The sequence below is a fragment of the Vipera berus genome, assembly GCF_964194415.1.
Source record: "Vipera berus genome assembly, chromosome: 13".
Taxonomy (NCBI): Eukaryota; Metazoa; Chordata; class Lepidosauria; order Squamata; family Viperidae; genus Vipera; species Vipera berus.
The window spans coordinates 5,686,886-5,699,229 of record NC_138216.1 but is presented as its reverse complement, the minus strand read 5'-3'; the positions used below and the strand labels follow the sequence as shown (position 1 = coordinate 5,699,229).

General features: G+C 42.6%; 1 protein-coding gene across 1 annotated transcript; it reads right to left on the bottom strand.

Moving 5' to 3' along the window:
* Positions 1–5,839: 5,839 nt before the first annotated feature.
* On the bottom strand, positions 5,840–12,343 carry LOC308673913 (ERI1 exoribonuclease 2-like; the record flags this gene model as incomplete). Its single annotated transcript, XM_081337962.1, has 9 exons — positions 5,840–7,249; positions 7,392–7,480; positions 8,789–8,870; positions 9,427–9,527; positions 10,254–10,401; positions 10,915–11,042; positions 11,262–11,339; positions 11,435–11,505; positions 12,321–12,343. The coding sequence occupies 9 exons, from the start codon at positions 12,341–12,343 to the stop codon at positions 5,981–5,983; spliced, it is 1,989 nt and encodes a 662-aa protein (XP_081194088.1). The 3' UTR covers positions 5,840–5,980.
* Between the last annotated feature and the right edge of the window lies 1 nt (position 12,344).

Genomic DNA, 12,344 nt, shown 5'->3' with positions numbered 1-12,344 from the left:
GGGCTTCCCCGGGAATAGGGTGCAGAGACCCAGGTCAGGCTTCCCACTAACTTCATTTTTTCCCCTCTTTCCGCCCCCCCATTTTTTTTAATGGGGAGCGGTTGTTAGCAAGGAAAGGCGATCCCAGGTTAACTGTTGGGAGGCGGTTGCTTGCAGGGGAGAGAAAATAGATTACAATTCTCCCTTACACGTGTTTGCAGGCTCGCACGTGGTTGCCAACCCTTGAGAATTGCACGGATGGAACCACGCGCCGCTTTAGAGCAGCTTGCTCCAGCTTTAAACCTACTGCTTTTACATTGCTGGACCACTATCCCCGTACCCGCCCCCAGCCAGATTTAAAATCAAGGGGAACTTGCTGATCTCCACCTGGATGGGGATTATGGGAGCTGCTGTCCCGCAGTCGAGGCTGGGTGCAAAAAGGGTGCTGAGAGCTGCTCTTTATTTTATATTATGATAATGGCCTTAATTACATTATGCGAGGTGTCATTTCAATGCAATATTTTTCAAATTTAGCAACTTCAAGGTGTCTGGACTTCAACCCCCAGAATTCCTTGTGAGCATGGAGGCAGGGGAGTGAAGTCCACACACTTTAAAGTTGCCAAGTTTGGAAAACATAGTTGCAGTCCATGTTTGTAGAATAGTTCAAAGCACTAAGAAATGTAGCAGCTACTGCTACTACTTTCATTTACTGTTCTCATTAATTGGATTAGAATAAATTAAGGTAGAATACGTAATACTGCAAGGACTCGCTATTAATGTTACATGAAATGCAGATTCAATTAGTAGACTCATTTTATAAAGGAGACTTGATGTTGTATGAAAGTTAATATTAAACTTGTTCTAGAGTTATATATTTACATTATATGATTCATATTACTTACCTATTACCTGCTGTATGGAGGGGGAAAAATGGTGAGATGGGCAGCTATAAAATTAGATTGGACTAGACATCGATGGATATAGATATGGATGGACGGAGATAAATAGGTATAAGTAGATGGTAAACAGACTCAGCCTTCCATCCTTCCGAGGTAGGTAAAATGAGGACCCAGATTGTTGGGGGGGGCAATTAAGCTGACTTTGTAATAATGCCGCTTGGGGTGTGTGTGAAAGCCCTAATAAGCAGGCATATACATAGAATGAAGGCTACTGCTAAGCTTGTAAGCCGCCCTGAGTCTTCGGAGAAGGGCGGGATATAAATGGAATTAAAATAAAATAATAAAAAAAAATTTGAACCCTAAGCAAAATTAAGTAGAGTTTCAACTTATTAGTATTTCTCCAATTATAACAGATGTTCTTCCATTAGTTTATTGTTTTTTTAAATTCTTTTCTGTACTGTTTTTTGTTTAACAGATAAATTCCACCTGAAGAGAGATTCATAAATAAAATGGGCGCACAAACTAGTGAAGTTGTAAAGAAAAGGTATTATGAAGATGGGGAAATTGGAGGAGAGAACCGGAAGGCTAAAAAAAAGAGGAATTCTGAGAAAAATGACATTTGCCCAACTCATCAGAACATTAAACTTTCCAGTGAAGTAAGATTTGTTTATGGATATATATTATTCCAGAGGAGTTGCTACTATTGCATGTTTCAGTTTACCATTCCCCACATTATTATTTTTTTAATCAGTTTAAATACTGGGTGGAGTTTTGCTTTAGTTTGTGTCTTTTTTAAAAAAACGTTTTTGTATCATTAGTCCTTTTGAGAGGGGTTTTTAGTCTGTGTTATATTTTTAGTGCTGCACTCCGCTGTTTATATCTATGAATCATAAAGTTATAATTAGAATGATGTGCTATTCCAGTTGGCTGTTCTTGCATCTTTTTCAGCTTTGCATTATTTCCCCCCCCCCCAAGTTTCATATCCAGAATTAGACAGAAGTTTAATAATTTGAATACTGCAAAAGCTCCAGGAACTTTTTAGAAGCTGCTTGTATTTTGTCCAGAGCTGAATTTGTCAATGTTGGAGGACTGTTTTTATAAAATTACCTTCGGGGACTAAAGTTATTTGGCATTTATTGTGTTTATGTAAATAATGTCCGAGTTTTGTGAAGTTAATGTATATCTAACAGTTCAGTCTTATTAACTGTGTTTCTCCTTTGCGTCTGTATGTGCTTTTGTGGCATCCTTTTGCAAGAAATGAATTGCCCTTTCTGGATGTTATTTGTGGGAATGAGGCCTTCGTCTCCTGATATTTTCTTTGGGAATGTAAACACTCCTGAGTCAATTCTCTTGGTTTCCAAGGTGAACACACCCCATTTCTCTACTCAAATGTTTGGAGAAAGCCAAATCAGCTATCAGCAACTTTGTGAATTACTGAAGTATGCCACACAGGGAAAACATCACAATGTCACTCAGCCCAGGTAAATGTGCTTTTAACCTTATGCAAGGTATCTGTCCACCTTAGGTGTTCAACAGTACAGGTAGTCTATTTAGTTCATTTAATCCAGGAGTCTTCAAACTTGGCCCTTTTATGCCTTGTGGACTTCAACTCCCAGAATTCCTCAGCCAGCGTGCCTGGCTGAAGAATTCTGGGAGTTGAAACCCACAAGTCATAAAAGGGCCAAGTCTGAAGACCCCTGTTCATCACCCAGGTCTCCCTTGAGCTCAGAAGCTGCATCTTATCCATCAGCCGTGTCAAAGTTCACCTTTCAACCACCTACCGACTTAATACTAACTCAACGCTGGTTTGCAGCACAAACTGTGGATTGAATGCCTGGATTCATGCAACACACACTAAGCTGGAAAACGGCGCGGTTTTGTTTTCCTTTTGCAGCTCATGTATCCAGCTGTTGGCAAACTGTAGTTTATAGCCAATTATCTTGGGTGACTAATTATTAGCTTACGTAATGAATGTAATAAATCATGGCTAAGCAGGCAGGAGCTTAATGAACTGGGTGATCACAGCGAGGGCTTATGCTTACCTTTTCAATTCAGCAACCGGAATTTTTTGTAAGATTTGTCATCCGATAACCTGAACGCTTGATCAAACGCAAAGAAATTAAGCCTTTCAGAATTCCCTTAATTTCCAGAAGATCTAGGCAGAAAGTAGAAGCCAAGAGGTTGCAGGTTTCAGGATTTTCTATTTAGACTTAAAAAAATATATTAAAAAAGAAACAATCTCCAGATTTTTTTTTCCAAAAAAAGTTCAAGCTTTTAATGTTGAAAAGTACAACCGACTGGGTCCAAGACACTTCATTTGGCACTTTTCAGCTGCTGTGGCACTACTAGAAATTTCCCATTTTATAAACTGCCTGCGTTTTTCAAAATGTCCTTCTCCTGATCAAATTGCTTACATTCAAGGTGGTGAAAGCCTTCGTAGTTTTGGCCCCTGAATACATTTCCCATGACCAAGAAGCCTTGATTAAGGAACTACAGGACTACGTCAAGACGGTCACTGCCCCATACAAATATCCTAGAAAGGTAAGCTGTGATTTTGGTCACCACAATGTAAAAAAAGAGGTTGAGACTCTAGAAAGAGGGCAGAGAAGAGCAACAAAGATGATCAGAGGACTGCAGGCTAAAACATACTAGGAACGGTTGCTGGAATTGGGTATGTCTAGTCTAATGAAGAGAAGGACGAGAGGGGACATGATAGCAGTCTTCCAGTAACTCAGGGGCTGCCCCAAAGAAGAGGGAGTCAAGCTATTGTCCAAAGCCCCTGAAGGCAGGACAAGAAGCAACGGAGGGAAACTAATCAAGGAGAGAAGCAACCTAGAACTAAGGAGAAACTTCCTGACAGTTAGAACAATTAAGCAGTGGAACAACCTGCCTCCAGAAGCTGTGAATGCTCCAACACCGGAAGTTTTTAAGAAGAAACTGGACAGCCATTTGTCTCAAATGGTATAGGGTTTGCTGCCTGAGCGGGGGTTGGACTAGATGACCTCCAAGATCCCTTCCAACTTTATTATTATTGTTGTTATTATTAATCCAGGGGTCTCCAAAGTTGGCAACTTTAAGTCTTGTGGACTTCAACTCTTAGAATTCCGCAGCTAGCACGGCTGGCTGAGGAATTCTGGGAGTTGAAGTCCATAAGACTTAAAGTTGCCAAGTATGGGGACCCCTGGTATAAATTAAAGCTTTTGTGTACTGAGTGGGTTTACAGATTAGGAACATGGTGATTATTTTAACAGATGCAAGCTGAATGTCTGTCATAACCAGGAGAAAAGCTGCGTCAGACATTATTTCTTTTCGTTTCGCACTTTTGCAATGTCTGAATTTATTCCAGCTGTATCTACCAACACATCCTTCCTTTTTCTGGCCAGCCTTCATTTCTGCTCTTGCCCAACAGATGGAGTTTGTTCCACATTTGCCAAAGACAATCAGTGGGAAAATCAGAAGAAATGAATTGCGCAAGAAAGAATGGGGACACGCGTAGAATTCCTTGTCTGTTTACTCTCTGAGTGAGCAATCGTTCCAGGAATAAAAGCCTGTTGCGTTACTCTCCATATTTAGAAATTTTGATGTCCCGAAAGCTTCGCATTTGCGGTCCCTTCCGTGGGCTGTTTGTCCAACTAGCTCTCCTCTGCTTGCTTATCAGCGGGTTGAACTTCGTACAAAAGCCTAACCGTAGCTGGCCAGGTTAAGCAAAGATGTAACTCTGCTTCCAGATGTCGATTTTTCAATCGGAAAGAACGCAGAGTACGGTATCTTTCACAGTCAAGATGTTACCGGCATCATAAAGCTCCAGGGAGCTGCATGACCAAGCCAGATATGTAAACAGTACATAAATCAGAACATTCTTTCTAATCCCTAAAGGACAAAAGTCTATATGAGAACACAGAGACATTTTGACCAGCTCAATTAATTAAGCAATGATGGTGCGGGTTTTTCAAAGCTAGGTTACTGAAAAAAAAGTAGAACTGCAATTTGTTACAGTAGAACCGTGTTTCTCAACCGTGAGAGAGACTTCAACTCCCAGAATTACCCAGCCAGCCAAGCTCCACAATCAAATAGAACCCCTTTGAAGTTCAAAGGTTGAACGTGGCTGGCTTTCAAGCTAAGCTATTAATATTGTCGGATTTATTCTTTTCACAGTTGCCTAACACGCTGTAAAAGTCAAGCCATCAATAGAAGAAAAAAAAGAAGAAAAAAAAGCAAGGGTTTCATTTCCACTGCATGCATTTCAGCTAATTACCAAATTCCAAATTAAAATAGTTTCGTCAATGAGAACCTATCGCCCCCCCACCCTTTATCTTTTGCATGCTGAAAACTTAATCTCCATGGTATATTTTATAGCCCAGGCAACGTTCCCACCATGCCAGCTCCTTCTGAATTCCTCAAAGAATCTGTGCCTGTCGTTCTGTTCGCCAGATTTTTTATGATCTCCTTACTGTGCAGTGTTTCAGATACAATTTGGAAATGATGCTTCAACATACCCCAGAATATGAAAACAGCTCGTCTGTGACTCATTAAAGCAGCTGCATCCTTTTCTGGATTATTTTTTTTCCTTCTTCTTTTTTACACCTGCTGTGCTATGGAAATTTGGGGCAGTTAAAAAGCACACTGAATACAATTCCAAATAAATCAGCTTTCCTGCCGTTGTTAAAATGGACAAACTTCACTTACTTTTTTCGGATGGGGGAGCGGGTGGGCAGAAAGAGTTCATTTTATTTCATTTCTCAGAATCAAGGATATTTTTAAACCAACGTTTAAAAGCATGATGCAAGTTTTACAAGCCAGTTCTTTAAAAAAAAATTGCTCGGCAGTCAGGCTTACTGATTTAAAGTATAGACAACGCAATTCCTAAAATAATAATAATAATAATAATCAAACTCAGGAGCCTAGAACACAGGAGAGAAAGAACACACTTAAAAGACAAGACAGTTTGTTGTGCTGCATTCAGACGAGACCAGATGCTCAATGCACACACAACTTGGGTGATGCTTCTAATTGTACTTTGTAGAAGAGAAAAACTAACTTTCCAGAGGTGAAATACTCAATTTCCCCAGTAAAGGGGGGGGGGGGAGAGAGAGAAAATCTGCTTAGTTTCGCATGGAAGGCCGGAGACGCAGGCATTTAACATTTCCCAGGGAGGAGCCCTGAGTTTTCAAAGGCTTTAAACCCCCAGCCTCAAAAGTCAAAGTCGGAAGGGCCATTTTCTCCTTTATAAGCGAATCTTCCCATCGAAAATAGCTGCAGCCCTTCGTGTTCCTTTCGCATTTTCTCACCGGGCAGCTGTAAAATGCTTTGCCCTGATTAGGGCCGCCATTTGAAACGTTCAACCTTCTAGCTCTTCGGCCACACCGGCAGAGCGGAGGGGTCATCCTCCCGGTTTCGCCAGCCCTAAAGGTTGGGTTGAAACGGCCCGAAGAGCTCAAGAGGGCAGGAGAGACGCCGCACGGATTTGCCCTGGGCGACAGGGAGATGCTTGACGTCGGGCTTCCGTCCTCGTAGATTCTGAAAGATGGTTTTTTGGTCGGAGGCAAAGATTTGGGGCTGGAAGGCTTCCTTTTGATGGCCTCGGTTGAGGATGCTGGAAGATTTCTAGCCGGCAGCTTGGGGGGAGATGCCTCTGTCGTCACAAGAGGGAATTTAAACGTAGAAGCATCCAAAGTTTCGTTTGGAGCTCCGGCCGTGTTATAAATAGTGGTGTTTGGACTCTTGTAGACAACAGATTTCGAGAGCGCTGCACTCGGAGGAGCCTCTGCCATATTTTCAGCCGCCCAATTCATCAGTTTGTTCCCATCCTCTGTCGCTAAGGCGCTCTTAAGTGGAGGGTTATCTTTGGATGGCCAGGATTCTGGATCTGGGTCATCTTCCTTTTCTGGAATGATTGCTACGTCCTCCCAATCGGCCAACGAAGATAGACATTCTGGAGAGGTGCCGACGTCAGTCTCGGAAATGTTGACGGTGGAAAGAGTCGTAGGGACCAAAACTAGCCCTTGATTGGGTCTAGAAAGGTTTGAAATTAGATGCCCCTTGTCTCCCCAGCCTGAAGGTCTACAGCAGGGGTGTTGAAGATTACCCAGAGGCCAATGGAGTCTTCCCAAGGACCAGGTTAGGCTCTCTGTGCTTCTACAAAGTGCAACAGTCTCTTTGCTGCTTCTAGACGTAAGACGTGTGTCCTCCAACAAGCCTACATGAACCGTCTCTTGCGGTGGATCTTCCTCTTTCTTTCTGATTCCTGGAAGAACTTCATTTTCCCTTTCATCCAAAGGTGATGCTTTGACAAGAGGATTGATTGCCAAAGGGCCACCACGGGTGGGTTTCTCACCCCCAAATCTGGCAATGGAACTCTTCGCCGGAGGTGCCTAAGGATTCCACAAACAAAGGAGGTCAACCCCGCCCCTGGCGTAGCTTCAGACAAGATCCTAAGTCAAAGCTTTGGTCCACAGAATTTTATTTTGGTTCAACGTTCATCAGTCACGGGTGCCAAGAAGAGAATCCACTAACCTTAGCGACGGATTTTGTGATTTTCATTACACACCCGTCGCGAATCATCTTCCAAGCCAGGCGGGCGGTATTCCGAGAATCGTCCAGTCCTACGGAAAACAGGAGGCGTCATTGCTAGTCGAAAGGCCTAATAAACCTATTTCTCCTTACTGCTCATCCTGGCAATCCTAAGTTAGCCTAATAATACCTATGGCAATTTCCAAAGCACGTCCCTTCTTCACCTCTTATAGGTAAGCCTCGACTTACAACAGCTCAACATTACAACCGCAATGAAAAACAAAATGACCGATGGTCGTTTTTCACACGACCGTTGCAGCATCCATCCGTGGTCACGCGATCCAAACTCAAGATGCTTGGCAACTGACTCGTATTTATGACGGTGGCAGTGGCCCATGTGATTCCCCTTTTGCGACCTTCTGACAAAGTCACTGGGGAGGCAAGATCCGTTCAACGACTGTGCTACGAAACTTAACCACCACAGCGATTTCCTTGGCAGCTTAGCCGCAGAAAATATGGGCCCCGTCGTAGTCGAGGACTTCCTGTATTTAATGTCTACATGGAACGTAAACTCAGTCCTGGAGGAACTGAGGAAGATCATCTTAGGTCCACTTGTCTATGGAGGTTCTCCGTCATCCAGCTCATGGTTGTCCCAAAGGTGCTTTTCCCAGAGGCAAGTGGACTTTCTTGTTTGTTTGTTTTTAAATCCCATTTATATCCCGCCCTTCTCCGAAGACTCAGGGCGGCTTACAAGCTTAGCAGTAGCCTTCATTCTATGTATATGCCTGCTTATTAGGGCTTCCCCCCCCCAAGCGGCATTATTACAAAGTCAGCTTAATTGCCCCCAACAATCTGGGTCCTCATTTTACCTACCTGGGAAGGATGGAAGGCTGAGTCAACCTTGAGCCTGGTGGGACTCGAACCTGCACTAATTGCAGGCAGCTGGTGTTACTTAAGGAGGCATTAGCCCACTGCTCCACCAAGGCTCTTTGAAGACATTCTTTGAAGACGTTTCGCTTCTTGCCCAAGAAGTTTCTTCAGCTCTGACCAACAGCATCCTTCCATTCCCCACCATCCAGTCAGAGCTGAAGAGCTTCAAAGAAAGAGCTTCAAAGAAAAACAAGGAAGTCCAGTTGCCTCTTGAAGAAAAAAAAACACCTTAGGTTCACTTGATTACTTTTAGTTAACGGATTTCATACCCAAAGGTGATCAGAATGGACTATATTGTCTTGGACTTCAATATAGAACGTTACCCGCTGGCAACGTTATATATTAAAGTCCAGTTAAGTTGCACTGAACCCCTATTCATTCCGTGCTTGCAGGCCCTTTCTTGCATAAAAACAAGACCCCAAATCTGTTTTTTCAGCAGTTCCTTGACATAGGTACATATACTCGCTTACCGGAGTGCTCTCGTCCTTCAAAAAGGATACCCACATCTTTCAGTGCGCCATTTAAACCTTGCGGCCTCCTGGAGTAAAAGTTCTAAGGAACAAAAGGTGCAAATAAAACCCTCATTATATCTGCTCTTTTGCTCAATTCAATGTAAATTGCTCAGGGCTCTTTTAAGCCAGTGTTTTCTCAGCCTTGGCAACTCAAAGAGAGCTGGATGTATCTGGATTAAATTGTATAAAGGTAAAGATAAAGGTTCCCCCGCACATGCATGCTAGTCGTTTCCGACTCTAGGGGCCGGTGCTCATCTCCGTTTCAAAGCCAAAGAGCCGGCACTTGTCCGAGGATGTCTCCGTGGTCATGTGGCCGGCATGACTAGACGCCAAAGGCGCACGGAACGCTGTTACCTTCCCACTGTAGTGGTCCCTATTTTTCTACTTGCATTTTTACGTGCTTTCGAACTGCTAGGTTGGCAGAAGCTGGGACGAGTAACAGGCGCTAACTCTGCTACGCAGCACTCGGGATTCGACCCGCCAAACTGTCGACCTTCTGATCGACAAGCTCAGCGTCCTTAAAATGTATGCCCCCCCCAAATAAATAAAACGTACATTTTCTTGTCGTGATCACTACCAGAGGCAAATACCCTCACCTTGTAGGTGGCCCGTAAGTCAATCCAAGAATTTAAAATATGAGGCTTCCGTAGCTGTTTTCTTTTACATTCGTAGTGCAGGCAAACTCCCAGGTCCCAGTCTGCATAAAAACAAATGTTCATAAAAGTTTCCGGTTTCCTGATTGTTCCCCCTCCATCGTTTTTCACCCTGGGTGTGAAATTTTCTTTTTGTGCAACAGTCATGATTTCGTGCAATAGAAACGTGAGGATCAAAAGCAAGAGAAGCTATTTATTTAGCCACCTGTCCTGTGCAGTCCGGTTGTGAAGCACACAGGGCAATCTGTCCAAATGTGTAGCGTAATGGAAAACTAAATCAAACCTGGCCATTCTGAGGGTTTGATTCTGGAATTCACGAAGCAGTACTTAGGAATGTAAATTATTCATTCCCGTTTCGATGGAGAGCACCTATGGTTCTAATGTCAGATCATGCAATGAGGCTAGAGGGCCAAAGGATTTCTGATTCCCTCAAGCAAGCTTCTAGTCCTCACGATGGTGGGAAAGCCATGAAAATACACAGCAGAGAGGGTACACGAGCCAGGGGGAATGCAGCACTCACGAGCACCATGTGACAGTGTAGTAAAATAGCTGATAATGAGTGGTCTCAAAAACCTAAGCAGAAGACAGAACTGGTTATTATTTGAATAGTCCAGAGTGCTACACGGAGTCAGAAATCAAAAAGCATAACAAAACAAACCATTTTTCCATTTTATTATCAGGGAAACCACAGTCTTAAATCTTCAGCAAGCCCAGCAATGAAGAACGAGCAAACTTTATCATAGATAATGTTGATAAACATTATGAATTACCTGACCACGTAACAAAGGCACATAATTTTTCTTCGGGGGCTGCACAAGTCGAACCGAAAACAATGTGTTTCTCCTTCTGGATTTTCTGAATCCACTTGGAAAACTGGGACAGGCTTATATGTAGAGGAACTCCTTCGTCAACTTGATTCTTAATTCAAAGAAAAAAGAACTTGCTGATAACATTCAGAATCTAGATTTAGATTTGGTTTTATCGACATCGATATTGATATTTCTGATTGGACCATGAAGTCAAATTCTACCAGCATTGTATAAGAACCAAAAAAATTTCCTCTAATACACAAAATGGTGAAAACAACCAATATACAGTATATCCATTTTAATTTGATTTCCAAGAGTGCACACTGGTATTCAATTAAAATATACAGTATTAGGCCCACTTTTAATGGATAGAAATGAACAGCTGGAAACAGAAAAGAATTTAAATCAGCAATTTTAAAATGATTCAATAAAAATGAAAAACCTTTTTGGTCATTGCTAGAGCCTTGGAGCATCAAAGAAAAGTCATATTCTGATGATAAAAGAAATATGTTCAAGCCAGCAAGCATATTCCTTTCTTTAAGAACATTCACCAAAAGTTAAGTAAAATGCTTCAAAACAAAATGAAACTAATAACTCTGACTGCAGTCTATTGAAATTATACCTGTTTTATTCCGGTTAGCTCAATACAAAATTCAGAGAGAGTCGGATGTTCCTGGGGCTGGATGTACGTATGAAATTCAGTCTCAATTTCTCCATTTGAGGTGTTTAAGAGAACTGCTGGAAATTCAACTATGTCAAAAAAAAACAAAAAATTATATTAGTTCTACCACTATGTAAACAGTAAGCCATGAAGTTCATCAGGCTAATAATACAGTCAAACTATCGCTAAATGAAGGTTGTGTGTCAAGGACTAACTGCATTTGTGTGAACTATGATCAAGCCTTCTCTTTGCCCCCCCCCCCCAATTCATACGGAAGCAACTGTTAAAATTATTAAGGCTTGACTTACTTATTTCTTGACATCTTCGGCCATCCTTCCAGCAGGTGGACTCAAAATCAATAATTATTAAGTAGTCAAACAGTTGCCCTGCAATATCGGTGGGGAAAAAATCATATATTATCTCATTGCCCTAACCTGCAGATAACAAAACACTGACTTTATGAAGTAAGTGGCATACTCACGCAGCTTGCGTTGTTTGTGACTTTGGGCACCAGGAGAGGGCTTAGAAACACTTCGAATAATGCCCAGCTGCCTATCAAACAAGAAAGAAGACAAAATCCATCATGCCAATTTTAGAGTGTTAAAGCAAAGGTCCCATTAGGATGTAATTCAAGGCCATTCCTGTTGGTTATTTCCCTTTGGCAACTTTAAGACCTGTGGATTTCATCTCCCAGAATTCCCCAGTACCTAGGCTGGCTGGGGAATTCTGGGAGTTGAAGTCCACAAGTCTGAAAGTGGTCAAGGTTGGACACCCCTGATGTAAAGCTACTGTATTTTAATGACTTAGGGTTCATGCTGGCTGGGGAATTCTGGGAGTTGAAGTCCACAAGTCTGAAAGTGGTCAAGGTTGGACACCCCTGATGTAAAGCTACTGTATTTTAATGACTTAGGGTTCATGCTGGCTGGGGAATTCTGGGAGTTGAAGTCCACAAGTCTGAAAGTGGGCAAGGTTGGACACCCCTGATGTAAAGCTAGTGTATTTTAATGACTTAGGGTTCATGCTGGCTGGGGAATTCTGGGAGTTGAAGTCCACAAGTCTGAAAGTGGTCAAGGTTGGACACCCCTGATGTAAAGCTACTGTATTTTAATGACTTAGGGTTCATGCTGGCTGGGGAATTCTGGGAGTTGAAGTCCACAAGTCTGAAAGTGGTCAAGGTTGGACACCCCTGATGTAAAGCTAGTGTATTTTAATGACTTAGGGTTCATGCTAGCTGGGGAATTCTGGGAGTTGAAGTCCAGAAAGCTTAACAGTTGCAAAGTTTGGAGACCCCTGCTTTACAGCTTGATCCAAACGGGGGGGTTGCAGCCCCAACCAACCGAGAGGTCGACGCCACCTGGGCCCCTTACCTGGCCAGCTGCCTCGTCGCCATG